General features: G+C 46.2%; 1 protein-coding gene across 5 annotated transcripts in view; it reads left to right on the forward strand.

Moving 5' to 3' along the window:
- Positions 1 to 13,069, forward strand: part of LOC101154782 (myosin-10) — a 71,477-nt gene extending 58,408 nt beyond the window's left edge. For 4 of the 5 annotated variants that reach the window (XM_020705467.2, XM_020705468.2, XM_020705469.2 and 1 more), the window contains 26 exons: positions 908 to 1,101; positions 1,207 to 1,328; positions 4,088 to 4,157; positions 4,240 to 4,400; positions 4,483 to 4,591; positions 4,678 to 4,809; positions 4,903 to 5,109; positions 5,194 to 5,331; positions 5,414 to 5,537; positions 5,612 to 5,783; positions 7,296 to 7,508; positions 7,578 to 7,722; positions 7,799 to 8,005; positions 8,079 to 8,183; positions 8,265 to 8,417; positions 8,485 to 8,733; positions 8,802 to 9,014; positions 9,086 to 9,298; positions 9,379 to 9,540; positions 9,620 to 9,748; positions 9,827 to 9,915; positions 11,089 to 11,212; positions 11,287 to 11,495; positions 11,572 to 11,680; positions 11,753 to 11,925; positions 12,041 to 12,194. In XM_020705467.2, the coding sequence (XP_020561126.1) occupies positions 908 to 1,101; positions 1,207 to 1,328; positions 4,088 to 4,157; positions 4,240 to 4,400; positions 4,483 to 4,591; positions 4,678 to 4,809; positions 4,903 to 5,109; positions 5,194 to 5,331; positions 5,414 to 5,537; positions 5,612 to 5,783; positions 7,296 to 7,508; positions 7,578 to 7,722; positions 7,799 to 8,005; positions 8,079 to 8,183; positions 8,265 to 8,417; positions 8,485 to 8,733; positions 8,802 to 9,014; positions 9,086 to 9,298; positions 9,379 to 9,540; positions 9,620 to 9,748; positions 9,827 to 9,915; positions 11,089 to 11,212; positions 11,287 to 11,495; positions 11,572 to 11,680; positions 11,753 to 11,925; positions 12,041 to 12,194 (4,076 nt within the window). Of the gene's footprint in view, positions 1 to 907; positions 1,102 to 1,206; positions 1,329 to 4,087; positions 4,158 to 4,239; positions 4,401 to 4,482; positions 4,592 to 4,677; positions 4,810 to 4,902; positions 5,110 to 5,193; positions 5,332 to 5,413; positions 5,538 to 5,611; positions 5,784 to 7,295; positions 7,509 to 7,577; positions 7,723 to 7,798; positions 8,006 to 8,078; positions 8,184 to 8,264; positions 8,418 to 8,484; positions 8,734 to 8,801; positions 9,015 to 9,085; positions 9,299 to 9,378; positions 9,541 to 9,619; positions 9,749 to 9,826; positions 9,916 to 11,088; positions 11,213 to 11,286; positions 11,496 to 11,571; positions 11,681 to 11,752; positions 11,926 to 12,040 lie in introns of all 5 variants that reach the window. The other variant, XM_020705466.2, reaches the window with a different exon arrangement.
- The last annotated feature ends 1,709 nt before the right edge of the window (positions 13,070 to 14,778 follow it).

Raw genomic sequence — 14,778 nt, forward strand, 5'->3', positions numbered from 1 at the left:
CATGTTTATTTCTTTATTGACGTCGCTGTGAATCAGGAGTAGATGAAACAAAATCCATTTCAAAAAGAAAATACGCTGGGCGGGCTATGAGCTCTCTAATCCAAGCTCTTAGCATAGGGAGGAGAAGGGGTTTGGGTTCCTTCGAATGGTCCGGCCCACAACTCAGAGAGGAGTTTCCTATAAACTTTTGCCACTTTTCAGAAACTATATCCTAGAAAACGACACAGATTTTTTGATTTTGACTAAAAACTGCATAATAGGAATTAAAAAGACCACTGGGAAGAATTTTACAATAGATCAAAAAATGATTGGAGGGGGATTTTCATGCAGTTTGATGACGTTAAGCAAACCATCCATGGAGGAAAACTCCTGAGTGAGGCTGCATACAACAATTCTGCATAGAAGACAGAAACAACCCATCATGCAGTTAGGAGGAGTTAGTTGAACCTATTGATCAAAAGAGGCAGAAGCAGTTATTAGAATGAAGGAGCAATCCACCAAAGACGCTTTTATCCAGACTGATTCCCATTTTAGGCACAAAAACCTAAACCAGAGTCAACACGCTCACCAAAAAGTTCTTCAGACCTGCAGAAAATGTAAGCGTTTAGTGCACTTTTGTTAACATTGTGAGACTTAATGAATTGGACGTGGTAGTAGATGGATATGGATGGAGATGGATTTTTCACAGGAAAAAAGTAACTGAACAAATACTTTGTTTTAATTCCATTTTAGTTTTCTGAATCGCTGATGTGTCCTCATAATCACTGATTTTTAAATCAGTTTGAACACAGTATATTCTCTTTCCTCATGATTTTATCACACTGAGTCATCCTGATGCTCCTTTCAAACCATCTTCACCATCACTGCTCTAGTGTGGAATATTCATCCGCTTCTTTTCAACCCTCAGTGGACCGGATTGTGGGTCTGGATCAGGTCGCTGGGATGAACGAAACAGCCTTCGGTGCTGCCTATAAGACCAAGAAGGGTATGTTCCGCACAGTGGGTCAGCTCTACAAGGAGCAGCTGTCCAAGCTGATGGCCACGCTGAGGAACACCAACCCCAACTTTGTCCGCTGCATCATCCCCAACCACGAAAAGAGAGTGAGTGTCAGGAGACATCCGAGCCCTGGACTCTGGCTGTTGTTTGTGGGGTTCAGAAGGTTCCACAGAGCAGAATTACATTAATTCTCCTTGATTCTTTCCAAGGCAGGGAAACTGGATCCTCATCTGGTTCTGGACCAGCTGAGGTGTAACGGAGTTCTGGAGGGCATCCGTATCTGCAGACAGGGATTCCCCAACCGCATTGTCTTTCAGGAGTTTAGACAGAGGTGCTGAGCCGTTCCTTTGTTTTGTTTCCTCCAGAGCACCAGACGTACAGTGGGGCATTAAAGTATTTAGTCAGCAACCGGTTGTTCAAGTTCTTCCACTTAAAAAGATGAGAGAGGCCCGTAATTTACATCATAGGTGAAATTCACAAGAAAATCAGTATTTGGTCACCTACAAACAAGCAGTATTTCTGGCTATTACAGACCTGTAACTTTTCCTCTGTCCTCCACTTGTTACCTGCATTAATGGCTCCTGTTTAAACTGGTTATCTATATAAAAGACACCTTTCCCCAACCTCAAACAGTCACTCCAAACTCCACTATGGCCAAGACCAAAGAGCTGTTTAAGGACAACAGAAACCAAATTGTTGACCAGCACCAGGCTGGGAGGACTGAATGTTAATAAGTAAGCAGCCTGGTGTGAGGAAATTAACTGTGGGAGCAATCATTAGGAAATGGAAGACATATAAGACCACTGATCATCCATCTGGGGCTCCCCACAAGATCTCACCCGGTGGGGTCAAAATGATTACAAGAGCGGTGAGCAAAAATCCCAGAACCACACGAGGGGACCTAGTGAATGACCCGCAGAGAGCTGGGGCCAAAGTAACAAAGGCAGGTCAGTAACACACTACAACGCCAGGGACTCAGACCCTGCAGTGCCAGATGTGTCCCCCTGCTAAAGCCAGTACATGTGCAGGCCCATCCAAAGTTTGCTAGAGAGCATTTGGATGATCCAGAAGAGGATTGGGAGAATGTCCTATGTTCAGATGAAACCAAAATAGAACTTTTTGATAGAACTCTACTCGTCGGTTTAGAGGAGAAAGAATGCTGAGTTGCATCCAAAGAACACCATACCTACTCTAAAGCGTGGGGGTGGAAACATGATGTTTGGGGCTGCTTTTCAGCAAAGGTACCAGGACGACAGATTTGTGTAAAGGAAAGAATGAATGGGACCATGTATGGTCCGATTTAGAAGGAAAAACTCCTTTCATCAGCAAAGGGATTAAAGATAAAATGTGGCTGGGTCTTTCAGCATGACAACGATCCCAAACACACTGCCCGGGTAACGAAGGAACAGCTTTGTAAGAAGCATTACAAAGTCCTGGAGTGGTCTAGACCAGTGTTTTTCAACCAGTGTGCCGCGGCACACTAGTGTGCCGTGGGAGATGGTCAAGTGTGCCGTGGAAAATTGCCCTCATTAATTGATCTAAAAACATTTCCCATCTCCAGGAAATCAGCTCTTTGTTCATCCAAACAGGTCCTGATAAAACACTGAGTAGTTAGGAATATGAAAGATCATAAAATACTTTTTTCTTTGTGTTTATTTGATTCTATTAAATAAATTTTTATAAGAATGACGGTAACGCGATTTAGCTGCAGCTATAACTGTTATCTGAAAAGTCCCGCAGCTTTCACCGTCTCCACGACTCCACCAATCATTCTTGAAGGCTTAATCACATGTCATCAGTCTGACCAATCAGAAGTGTTTAAAGTATTCACTTCCTTGTTCCAATTTAGCTCATAACTCACTCAGTTCCAACAAAAACACCAGCTAAAGCTCGTCTTTAGCGGTGTAGCTTTCCACAGAATCCGGTATCAGACCGTGGAACAAGTGAACAAAACCATGAAGCTCAGAGACGCGAGTCTTTCTGCCGTTTTGTGGCAGTTTTCACACTACATCTCCCATGATGCATTGGCTTAAAGGGACAGCGCCTCAGCGTACAATGAGTCGTCCTTGTTACATGTCTTGAAACCACAACGAACATACAGTTTGTATGTAACTTAAGTTTTATTACATCTTTTAGAAAAAACATCTGCAACTTCCTGCTTTTTCTGCCACAATTATCACAAATTGTGGCGGGGGGGGGGGGTGTAGATCAACACAGACTATGAGTTTCTGCTTTTTTTTTTTTTTTTTGGGATGCTGGTGTGCCGCGGGATTTTTGTCAAGGTTAAAGTGTGCCGTGGCTCAAAAAAGGTTGAAAAACACTGGTCTAGACATTCTCCAGGTCCCAACCCCATAAAAGGTTTTTGGAGAGAGTTGAAAGTCTGTGATACCCAGCGACAGCCCCAAACCATCACTGCTCCAGAGGAGATCTACATGGAGGAATGGGCCAAAAAAACAGCAAAAGATTGTGAAAACCTTGTGAAGACTTACAGAAAATATTTGACTGCTGTCATTGCCAACAAAAGGTATACAATAAAGTACAGAGTTGAACTTTTGTCATTGACCAAATACTTATTTTCCACCATGATTTGCTAATAAATTCTATAAAAATCAGACAATGTGTGCAAGTCAGCAGTTTGGTTTTCTGGTGTCCTTAGACAGGACAGCTCTTTGGACTTGGCCATAGTGGAGTTTGGAGTGTGACTGTTTGAGGTTGTGGACAGGTGTCTTTTATGTAAATAACTAGTTTAAACAGGTGCCATAAGGTAACAAGTGGAGGACAGATGAGAAGTTGCAGGTCTGTGAGAGCCAGGAATACTGCTTGTTTGTAGATGACCAAATATTTATTTTCCACCGTGATTTACAAATAAATTCTTTAAAAATCAGACGATGGGATTTTCTGAACTTTTTTTCTTATTTTGTCTCCCAAAGTTGATGTACACCTATGATGAAAATTACAGGCGTCTCTCATCTTTTTAAGTTGGAGAATTTGTGAAATTGGTGGCTGACTAAATATTTTTTTGCCACACTGTACAGTAGTCAACTACTGCAGTCTCTATTTATTGATATAAAAACTCCTTTCTGTGTCCAGATATGAAATCCTCACTCCAAACGCCATTCCCAAAGGCTTCATGGATGGCAAACAGGCCTGTGAAAGAATGGTGAGGATAACTTTAGATTCCCAATGTTTGTGCCAACAGCAGCCTGTCTCAGCTAAACATAATCCAAACCATTTTCTTGTAGATTCAAGCCTTAGAGCTGGATGGCAACCTCTTCCGCATCGGCCAGAGTAAGATCTTCTTCAGGGCTGGAGTCCTGGCCCACCTAGAGGAGGAGCGAGACCTGAAGATCACCGACATAATCATCTACTTCCAGGCTGTTTGTCGAGGATATCTCGCACGCAAGTAAGAGTCCAACAAGGAGTTCCTGCCGCCCTTGTCCATCACGTCTGACCACAAATGTCCTTCTCCTGCTTCATGATTTTAGGGCGTTTGCTAAAAAGCAGCAGCAGCTCAGCGCTCTGAAGGTCCTGCAGAGAAACTGTGCGGCCTACCTGAAGCTACGTCACTGGCAATGGTGGAGGCTCTTCACTAAAGTGCGGACAGACGCTACACCATTTGTACAGCAGCTGTAGTGGGGTTTTTTTTCTGGTTTGGAAAATGTTGAAACTCCTTCCTGTAGGTGAAGCCGCTGCTGCAGGTCACCAGGCAGGAGGAAGAGATGCAGGCTAAAGACGAAGAGCTGGTCAAAGTGAAGGAGAAGCAGATGAAGGTGGAGGGGGAGCTGGTGGAGATGGAGAGGAAACACCAGCAGGTCCGCCACAAAAGTTCGCTTTAATCTGCTTAAATCTAACTCTGCTGGGATGTTTCTGGTTGTTTGAGGCCTTCGACTTTTTTTTTCCTGTAGTTACTTGAAGAGAAGAACATCCTGGCAGAGCAGCTGCAGGCGGAGACAGAACTGTTTGCAGAGGCGGAGGAGATGAGAGCTCGCCTGGCGTCCAAAAAGCAGGAGCTCGAGGAGATCCTTCACGACCTGGAGTCTCGGCTGGAGGAGGAAGAGGAGAGGACACAAGGCCTGCAGAATGAGAAGAAGAAGATGCAGTCCCACGTCCAGGTGTGGCTTCGTTCCAAACCAGCCAGAGGTAGCTGACGGTGTAGCTTTGTGCTATTCTATTTCTTCTCTGGTCTGTGCTTGAAGGACCTGGAGGAGCAGCTGGATGAGGAGGAGGCTGCCCGGCAGAAGCTGCAGCTGGAGAAAGTTACAGCTGAGGCCAAGATCAAGAAGTATGAAGAGGACATTTTACTACTGGAGGACCAGAACTCCAAGTTCCAGAAAGTAAGTCCGACTTTTACATTATAAGTTCTCTACATTATACATTTTCAAAGCCTGAAACTGAAAAACATGTCTCTTTTTTTAGGAAAAAAAGCTGATGGAAGACAGAATCAATGAGATGACTGTCATGCTGGCGGAGGAAGAGGAGAAGGCCAAAAATCTGGGGAAGGTCAAGAACAAGCAGGAGATGATGATGGTCGACCTGGAGGGTAAAGAAGAAAACCTCAAGACGGAGCGTGAAAAACAAACGGGTGAAGGTAATAAATCATCTGTTCTAATGTAGAGAGACTGAAGAAAGAGGAGAAGACCCGGCAGGAGCTGGAAAAGGCGAAGAGGAAACTGGATGGAGAAACTTCAGACTTCCAGGACCAAATCTCTGAGCTGCAGTCACAGATAGAGGAGCTGAAGGTGCAGCTGGCCAAGAAGGAGGAGGAGCAGCAGATGATGCAGTCGAGGTAGGAGACAGTGGACCTCACAGAAAAGATCACTGCAGAGCGAAGCCACTTACATAACTGCACAGGCTAAATATGGAAGATCTGCCTTCACACTGTGAGTCAGTGTGAAGGCGTCAGAACAGGTGTAGTTGGTGTAATTTAGGTGTTTAAAAACTCTCCAGATAAAGAGAACACGAATGTTTTAGTGTTACAGGAAAGAGTTGTTATATTTCAATAGCAGTTATGTTACTCTTTGGAATCCATGATAAAAACCACGGCATTAGAAATGTGCACTGCTGCCACCCAGTGGTGGTTTAAAGAATGACACAAGTTCCCTAAACACATTTTTTTAATTCTGGTGATTAAAAACAATTTTTTTAAACTTTTCGTAAAACTAAAAGTAAAATTGCATCTTTAATTTGACCAAAAAATATTATTAAGTCTATATTTCTTAAAGATTTAAAACATGTAGAATGGAAAAAAACTGTTACTTACTGTGTAACCATGGCTCTATCAAAAACAGTAGATAGGTAACAAATAACACTAAAAATGCACTTATAGACCGAATACCAACGATATTTATTGTCCAACGTCTATAGTCTAGCTGACAGGAAGAAAGATCTGTGAAAGCGCTCCTTCCTGCAGCGAGGTGTTAAAGTCTCCGACTGAAGGAGCTCCTCAGTGCAGCCATGATGCAGAGGATGGTGATGATGCAGAGAAGTGTCCATGATGGATTCCAGTTTCAGCAGCATCCTCTTCTGACCCACCACAGCCTCAGACTTTAGGGGACATCCCAGAACGGAGCCGGACCTCTGCACCAGTTTGTCGAAGTCGAAAGTGGTGGAAAATAGTCCAAAAAGGGAGTAGCAGGCACGCCAGTGCACTTATTACATGAAAAAGTCCATGTCTGTCAAAAACAGACATGGACTCGAGAGGATAACGAAACAAAAACAGAAAAACAAGTAAGCTAACACAGCGATATGGTAACAGCCTACCTGGTTGTAAAAATATATATATTTTTATTCTTTTAATATTGGTTGATGAATAAACCTGAATAAGAAACTAAATCTCAACATCTCAGCTGAACCTAAAAAAGGACAAATTCACTCAGCCGCTGAGTAGAAGTAGAACAGTTTCACCTCATATAAAAGTTTTAGTTCTCTGTTCTCAGTTCTGTTCTATGGTCTGTATGTATAGGATCCGTCCATCCTGTGTATCGAAAAATTGATCAAGCACTGGTAGAAACGGCAGTAACAACTGAAAACCACAGATTTGCACAAGTTTTGTCAGTAAAAAATAACAAAATCAATCAGGATGTAAATAATTGGTTTATGGTAAACATTTTCAGTTTCTCTTCCTGTTGTGTTCAATGTGATACAAAAAAAAAAATCCTGTGAGACGGACAGATACACACCTCCAGTCTGTCTTATAGTTTCATCTAACTAACACAATCTTCTCATGTTCCTGAAGTAACACTTTGAAGGACGTCGATGGGGTTTGCTGCGTCTTTATGGTCGTTTCACTGTATAACAGGTGTGAGGAAGAGGCCAACCAGAAGAACAACGTGCTGAAGCAGGTCAGAGAGCTGCAGGCTCAGCTGTCTGAACTGCAGGAGGACCTGGAGTCAGAGAGACAGGCCCGCAACAAGGCAGAGAAACTCAAGAGGGACCTGAGTGAGGAGCTGGAGGCCCTAAAGACGGAGCTGGAGGACACTCTGGACACCACCGCAGCCCAGCAGGAGCTCAGGTTTCATACCTCACATTTCACTGTGGTCTCAGACGGCGGGCCTGTCGCTCAACCCGCCACTCTTCGCAGGACCAAGCGTGAGCAGGAGGTGGCGGAGCTGAAGAAAGCCATCGAGGAGGAGAGCAAAAACCACGAGGCTCAGATCCAGGAGATGCGGCAGAGGCACGGGACAGCTTTGGAGGAGCTCTCCGAGCAGCTGGAGCAGGCCAAGAGGGTGTGAGACCTTTCCATCACCGTGACTAAAGAACGACGGATCACTCTGTGACCCTCAAGGTGTGATGTACTTTCAGTTCAAGGCCAACCTGGAGAAGGCCAAGCAGAGTCAGGACAGCGCCAACAAGGAGCTGTCCAACGAGGTGAAGACTCTGCAGCAGGCAAAGACCGAGTCGGAGCACAAGAGAAAGAAGCTGGAGGCTCAGCTGCAGGAGTTCATGGCCAGGGTCACCGAGGGGGAGCGGGCCAAAGGGGAGCTGGGGGAGCGCTCCAACAAGCTGCAGGTGAGCTGCTGGTTCAAAGCTGAAACAGTGTTGGTTGGTTAGAACCGTCAACCTAAGTGTGAACCTCCAACAGACGGAGCTGGACAATGTCTCCTCCCTGTTGGAGGATGCGGAGAGGAAAGGGATCAAGCTGGCCAAAGACGTCTCTGGACTGGAGAGTCAGCTCCAGGACGCTCAGGTATGGTGCCGCTCCTCTCCTTTATGCTTCAGGTGGGTCTAGCTTTGTGGAAATAACTGGATCGACTCTGGCGTCTTGCAGGAGCTGCTTCAGGAGGAGACACGGCAGAAACTAAATCTGAGCAGTCGCATTCGCCAGCTGGAGGAGGAGAAGAACGCCCTGCAGGAGCAGCAGGAGGAGGATGAGGAGGCGCGCAAGAATCTGGAGAAGCAGCTGCTGAGCCTCCAGGCTCAGGTAGAGGCGCATTTCTCCATCACTTCTCCTTCATGTTGTCGCAGCTCTGATCTTTGTGTGTGTGCAGCTTTCAGAAAGCAAGAAGAAGCTGGAAGATGATGTTGGGACAATAGAAGGTCTGGAGGAGACGAAGAAAAAACTTCAGAAGGATCTGGAGCTGGCCAACCAGCGTCTGGAGGAGAAGACCATCGCCTTTGAGAAGATGGAGAAGACCAAGACCCGTCTGCAGCAGGAGCTGGACGATCTGACCGTTGACCTGGACCACCAGAGACAAATAGTCTCCAACTTGGAGAAAAAACAAAAGAAGTTTGATCAGGTTTGTTCTTCTTGGTTTTAAAGTTCAGGGGAATCCCAGCTAATAAGGAAGATCGTCTTCATCTGCAGATGCTGGCTGAGGAGAAGAGCATCTCAGCTCGTTACGCTGAGGAGCGTGACCGCGCTGAGGCTGAAGCCAGAGAGAAGGAGACCAAAGCTCTGTCCATGACCCGAGCTCTGGATGAGGCTCTGGAGGCCAAAGAGGAGCTGGAGAGGATCAACAAGCAGCTCCGGGCCGAGATGGAAGATCTGATGAGCTCCAAGGACGACGTGGGCAAAAACGTGAGCTTGGCCGTCAACTGCCTCCAGCTTTTTGTTTCTCCCCGCTCCTCAAAGTCCAGCTCGCCCCACAGGTGCACGAGCTGGAGAAGTCCAAGCGCACCCTGGAGCAGCAGCTGGAGGAGATGAAGACTCAGCTGGAGGAGCTGGAGGACGAGCTGCAGGCCACAGAGGACGCCAAGCTGCGCCTGGAGGTCAACATGCAGGCCATGAAGGCTCAGTACGAGAGGGACCTGCAGGGCCGCGACGACCAGAACGACGAGAAGAAAAGAGCTCTGGTCAAGCAGGTGCTGAAAAGTCCATCCGTTTATTTCAAAGATGACATCTGATGAAGCAGTAGATCAGATCTGTGATGCTCTCCTGGTAGGTGCGAGAGATGGAGGCGGAGCTTGAGGATGAGAGGAAGCAAAAAGCTCTGGCTGTGGCTGCTAAGAAGAAGCTGGAGATGGACTTGAAGGACATAGAGGGACACATCGAAGGGGCCAACAAGGCCCGAGATGAAGCCATCAAGCAGCTGCGCAAGTTACAGGTGCAGATTCTGTTTGTCTGTTTTTGACACACAGTCACAGTTCAGCCTTTTAATGCTGGTGCCACGCTGCCCCCTTCAGGCCCAAATGAAGGACTACCAGAGGGAGCTGGAGGACACCCGAGCCTCCAGAGATGACATCTTTGCCCTGTCGAAGGAGACAGAGAAGAAGCTGAAGAGCCTGGAGGCTGAGATTGTTCAGCTGCAGGAGGTCAGGGAAGCCTGAGCTGAGAAGGTGTGAAGGGTTTGATGGTGGTTCAGGTTTAAAGGATCTCCGGTTGTTCCACAGGACCTGGCTGCTTCTGAGCGAGGGCGACGGCACGCCGAGCAGGAGAGGGATGAGCTGCAGGACGAGATCTCCAACAGCACCTCTGGAAAGTAAGACCAGCACATTCCTCATCCACACTGTTGCCGTTTGTTTGGACTGTAGCTCAACACACAGTGAATGACACCCGCATGAAAATGACATCACAGCAGGAATAAACCCCTTTAAAAATATGAAGGGGGCCAAAATCTCTCAGGGGGCTCAAAGAAAATTATCAAAACCAACTAACGAAACCAAAGCACACATGTCGGGGATATTCAAAGGAAGTTTTGAAGTTATTATGGGATGGCTATAGGCTGCCATTTTGTGGTAAAGTATCAAATTTGGAGATTTTTACATTTTTCCAAAAAATGGAAAAAGAAAACTTTTGTTCAAGGGATATTCAAAAGATTTTAATCATACACCACCAGGTTAAGTCTACAACCACCACTTTTATTAACCTTTGACCTTGGGAAGAGGGCGCCAACTTGAAGTCTCAAAAAATATCACCAGCTACAAATTTTAACTTCACAGAGAGATTGTCATCTATCGCCTCATAACTCCTCGAGCATCCTTTGGAAGCTACTTGGGAACTAATGTTGGGGGAAAAAAAGTAGATTTTGAAAGGCTTTAGCATAGCATGAATCGTTGGCTCACGCTGAATCAAACCATAGAACATACGATTTGCTGATTTTAGGATGTGGGTAATTAAAACCTCTGTTGTCAAGTAAACCTAAAAGTTTTGCCAATTCGTCTATTAATTACATAGACCTGCACCCCCCAGGTGAGCAACACATAAAATGGTTGCTATGGAGATAAAACCTAAAGAAGATCCGCCATTTAAAAAAACGTGGGGTTTTGTTATGAATTTGTTACGTGCAGGTCTGACTGGGGAAAGAGAGGAGAGGGAATTTGGAACTGAAAGTCGCAAAAGAAGAAGAGTTCAAACGCAAATAAAGACTTATTTCTAAAACATACTCATCTGTCCTGGAAAAAAGGCTGAAAAGAAAAAAAATGTAAAGTAACACCTGGAGCTTTTGGCTATAAAACACAGCTCTGGACAAAGTTTTTGTCATTCCTGTCCTCCATCTTACTAAGGCTACTGAGCCGTTGTACCTCAGCAAGATGGCGGACACTTTCCCCTTTTGTGAGTTCACTGGATGTCCACTTACTCCAACCCATTCCTTCTGGGGTGCTCCTGGATGTTCACATCCCCTTTCATTCATTCTTTTTCATCCTTTCTCCAGAGCTGCTCTGATGGACGAGAAGAGGAGGCTGGAGGCTCGAATCGCCCAGCTGGAGGAGGAGCTGGAGGAGGAGCAGGGCAACATGGAGCTACTGAACGACCGCCTCAGAAAGACGACCATGCAGGTGAGCCGGATGGGCATAGCGCTTCGTCTCGCCTCCTCGGTCTTCCCTCACCCCTCCCTCGCCTCCGCCTGCAGGTGGACGCCCTGTCCGCGGAGCTGAGCGCCGAGCGCAGCGCGGCTCAGAAAAGCGAAAACGCTCGCCAGCAGGCGGAGCGTCAAAACAAGGAGCTGCGGGCCAAACTGGGCGAGCTGGAGGGCTCTGTAAAGAACAGGTTCAAGGCCTCCATCACCGCTCTGGAGGCCAAGATAGCACAGCTGGAGGAACAGCTGGAGCAGGAGGCGCGGTGAGAAGAAGCTTTTTCTTTGTTGGACTAAGGCGTTCTGAAAGTTCACCATCTCATTACTTGTTCTTCACTGAAGGGAGCGAGCAGCAGCCAACAAGATTGTAAGAAGAACAGAGAAGAAGCTGAAAGAAGTCTGCATGCAGGTGGAGGATGAGCGTCGCCATGCCGACCAGTTTAAGGAGCAGGTAGGGTTGTGGCCCCTGGCTTTGTAACCACGTGAGAGGGAGCTTTTTTCAGATGTTTGCTTGTGTCTGAAGCTGGAGAAGGCCAATTCCCGCATGAAGCAGCTGAAGCGCCAGCTGGAGGAGGCAGAGGAGGAGGCCACCAGGGCCAACGCCTCCCGCAGGAAGCTGCAGAGGGAGCTGGATGACGCCACCGAGGCCAGCGAGGGTCTGAGCAGGGAGGTGCACACGCTCAAGAACCGCCTCAGGTCAGTGGGATGCAGCCTGAGAGCTTTTGTTCCAACAATAACAAATGTTCTGTCATCTTCATTTGTTTTTGCTTCTAAAAGTACGGTCAGATAAAAGCTCCCCCCTCACCCACAGGCGGGGCGGCCCCATCAGCTTCTCCTCCAGTCGCTCCGGCAGACGTGCATTGCAGGTGGAGGGAACGTCTCTGGACCTGCTGTCCGACGACGAGCTGGAAAACAAGATCACAGATAACAACGCCAATGAGACGCCGGCCCCCCAGGCAGAGTAGAGCACCCCACCCCTGCGCCATGACTCTTCCTCCTTTGGCCCACTTCAGCACACAAACTCAGTAGCCCGCTCTCTCAGCGTGATTTCAGCCTTCCTCAGCGGACACCAGCAGCTGGACCCTCATAATCTGAAGAAATAATCTGGTTCCCCCCTCCGTGCTGAAGGGCTGAATGTACCTCCCCTCAGAAAAGCCCCCACACGTCCGTTACAAATAAAAAACCCGGTGAAGGCGGAAGCGGGCCGATGAAACTCCTGGTGTTTGTGCAGCGTTCCTTGTGTTTCTGCATCTCTATAATCCCGTCTGCTTGCCTTTGAATCTGTGAGCTGCTGCGAAGCGTTGCACCCCCGACCCGCTTTGGTTGCTCAAAAGTTCAACAGTAGGTCGATGTTGTGATTCTTCGGTGCTGAAAGCAGCTCCTCTTCCTCCCTCTTCTGTGCCTTTCTTGCTCACTCGAACCCAATTATGCCGCATTTATAGTTCAAGTATTGAACCATGCATTATTACAGAAATGCTATTTTAATAAAAAGCCTCCTATGTTTTCATGAATTATTAGTGGAAGCCTTGATGTTCTCTGAAATGTACGTCTTCCTCCAGCTTTCATGGCACAGCGAGAACGCCAGCAGTGAGTGTGTCTTTGTAGACGGGTGCTATGACTTTTCTTATTGAAATAACTTTTGTACTTTTTGAGTTCTGAAGCTTCAGAAGCAGTGCAGCAGACGTGGCCTGCACGGATGTCTCTGTTCTTGTGGACGAGCTCAGCTCCATTTGTTTTTCCAACTGCTCGGTGTTGCACAGCGGTCCTCTGTACTGATGCTCGCCATCACAGCACGTGCAGCACGGGGGCCTTGATGATGCAATAAAGTCTTTGGAGTCCACCTGAGTGATTTCTGTCATGATGCAGCGAAAGCTAACAGATTTTTGCAAAAATCAAACTAAAACTGCTTTAGTTGTGAAGATTTGAATAAAACTATCATTTGTTTGTAGTTTTCAAATTTAAACTAGAACTTAATTTTGAACGTATACAAACAGCTATATGGAATATTAAGCTAATAATGTGATGAAACAAGAATTATTCCACACCAGAAATGTAAAGGTTTTCTGGCCCCAAAAGATCTGCAATGAAGATCTATTGTCCCGCAGCAATCAAGAAGACATGTCAACAATTATCCTCAAAAGATGCTGGATATGTACTCAGGAGGGATCATGAAGACAGCACCACACTGGACACCAGATGGAAAAAGAGAAAGAGGAAGGCCGAAGATCACATGCCGCCGAACAGCTGACAGAATTTGGACACACCTGGGGAACCATCTACACCTTGGCCTGCAATGGAAAGATTTTTTTTCACTAGGATAGCACAAGGGTTAAGCCTTGTGCTATCTTAGATGACCCCACCCTTGCATTAGAGTGTTCTTCCTACCAGGACAAAGGTGGATAAAGGTGGAAAGATTTCATGTAATCCATGGACACCAGTGAAGATCACAAATCATTGAAGAAAAAAGGTTCAGCGCACTGTAGTGGGTCTAGATGACCCAACTCCCAATGTTAAAGTGCCTAGGATATCACAAGGGTTAAATGTCTCAAGGCGTAAAAAGCAGTAAGAAGAAGAAGACAAATTTACCGTCAAAGAAGTTTCTGGGGGGAAAAACGACGAGACATTTGCCAAAAGACGTTCAAAAAAACAGTTTTCAGTCTGAGGTGAAATCTGGAGCTCCGGCTGAAGAGTTAACGGTCTTCTCATACCACCAACGCATTCCTTAGGGTGTTTACAAGCAGGCATCAATATGTATGGACAGCTGTTTCATCTTTTCACTGCAGACAGGGGGAAGTCAGTGTAGTTAGATAGTGATGATTCTAATCTCCACTTCCTTGTTCATCTCCTTTTCTACAGAAGGAGAAACCCCTCAGCAATGCAGATTTCAGTGTTAGAAAAGCAGTTAGAATGATAGTGAAAATAAAGAACATACGCTCCTTTAACGCGCACCACTTCCTATTTTAAAGAAATAATGGACATTATAACGACTGCTCCTGAAATACAGAGTATGCGCGCGTTTGCGCTGTTTTTGTGCGTGTGTGTGTGCGTATGCACAGACACAGTCTGTATAAGTCTGCAGAGGTCACGGTGATGATGTCTCGGAGATGCGGCGTGCGTGTTTCCAATCCCGCAACGGAGGAACCGTAAAAAGGATCCACTCCAACTACAGTTGTCAGAGCAGCGATTGGAGAAAACTCTGAACTTAACGTTTTAATAACTCCCATCAAAGTTTTCACAAGATGCCGGTTGAATTTTGATATCAAATTTACATCAAACTCATACATGTTTTATCAAATTCATATACAACTGATTGGGGCTGGGTTGACAGGGGCGGGGCACCTTGTTGGAAAGTGCATCCCTATACTCTTTACCATTTTACTGTTAGTTTTTTCCATTTCATTATTCTAGGTTAGGCAATTTGATATGTTATAAATACATTTTGATTACAATTTTCCCATCAGCAAAACAAATGTAACCCTTGTGCTATCCTAGGTACTTTAACATTGGGAGTTGGGTCATCTGGACCCCACTAGACAGTGCGCTGAACCT

The sequence above is a fragment of the Oryzias latipes genome, chromosome 8, assembly GCF_002234675.1.
Source record: "Oryzias latipes chromosome 8, ASM223467v1".
NCBI lineage: Eukaryota > Metazoa > Chordata > Actinopteri > Beloniformes > Adrianichthyidae > Oryzias > Oryzias latipes.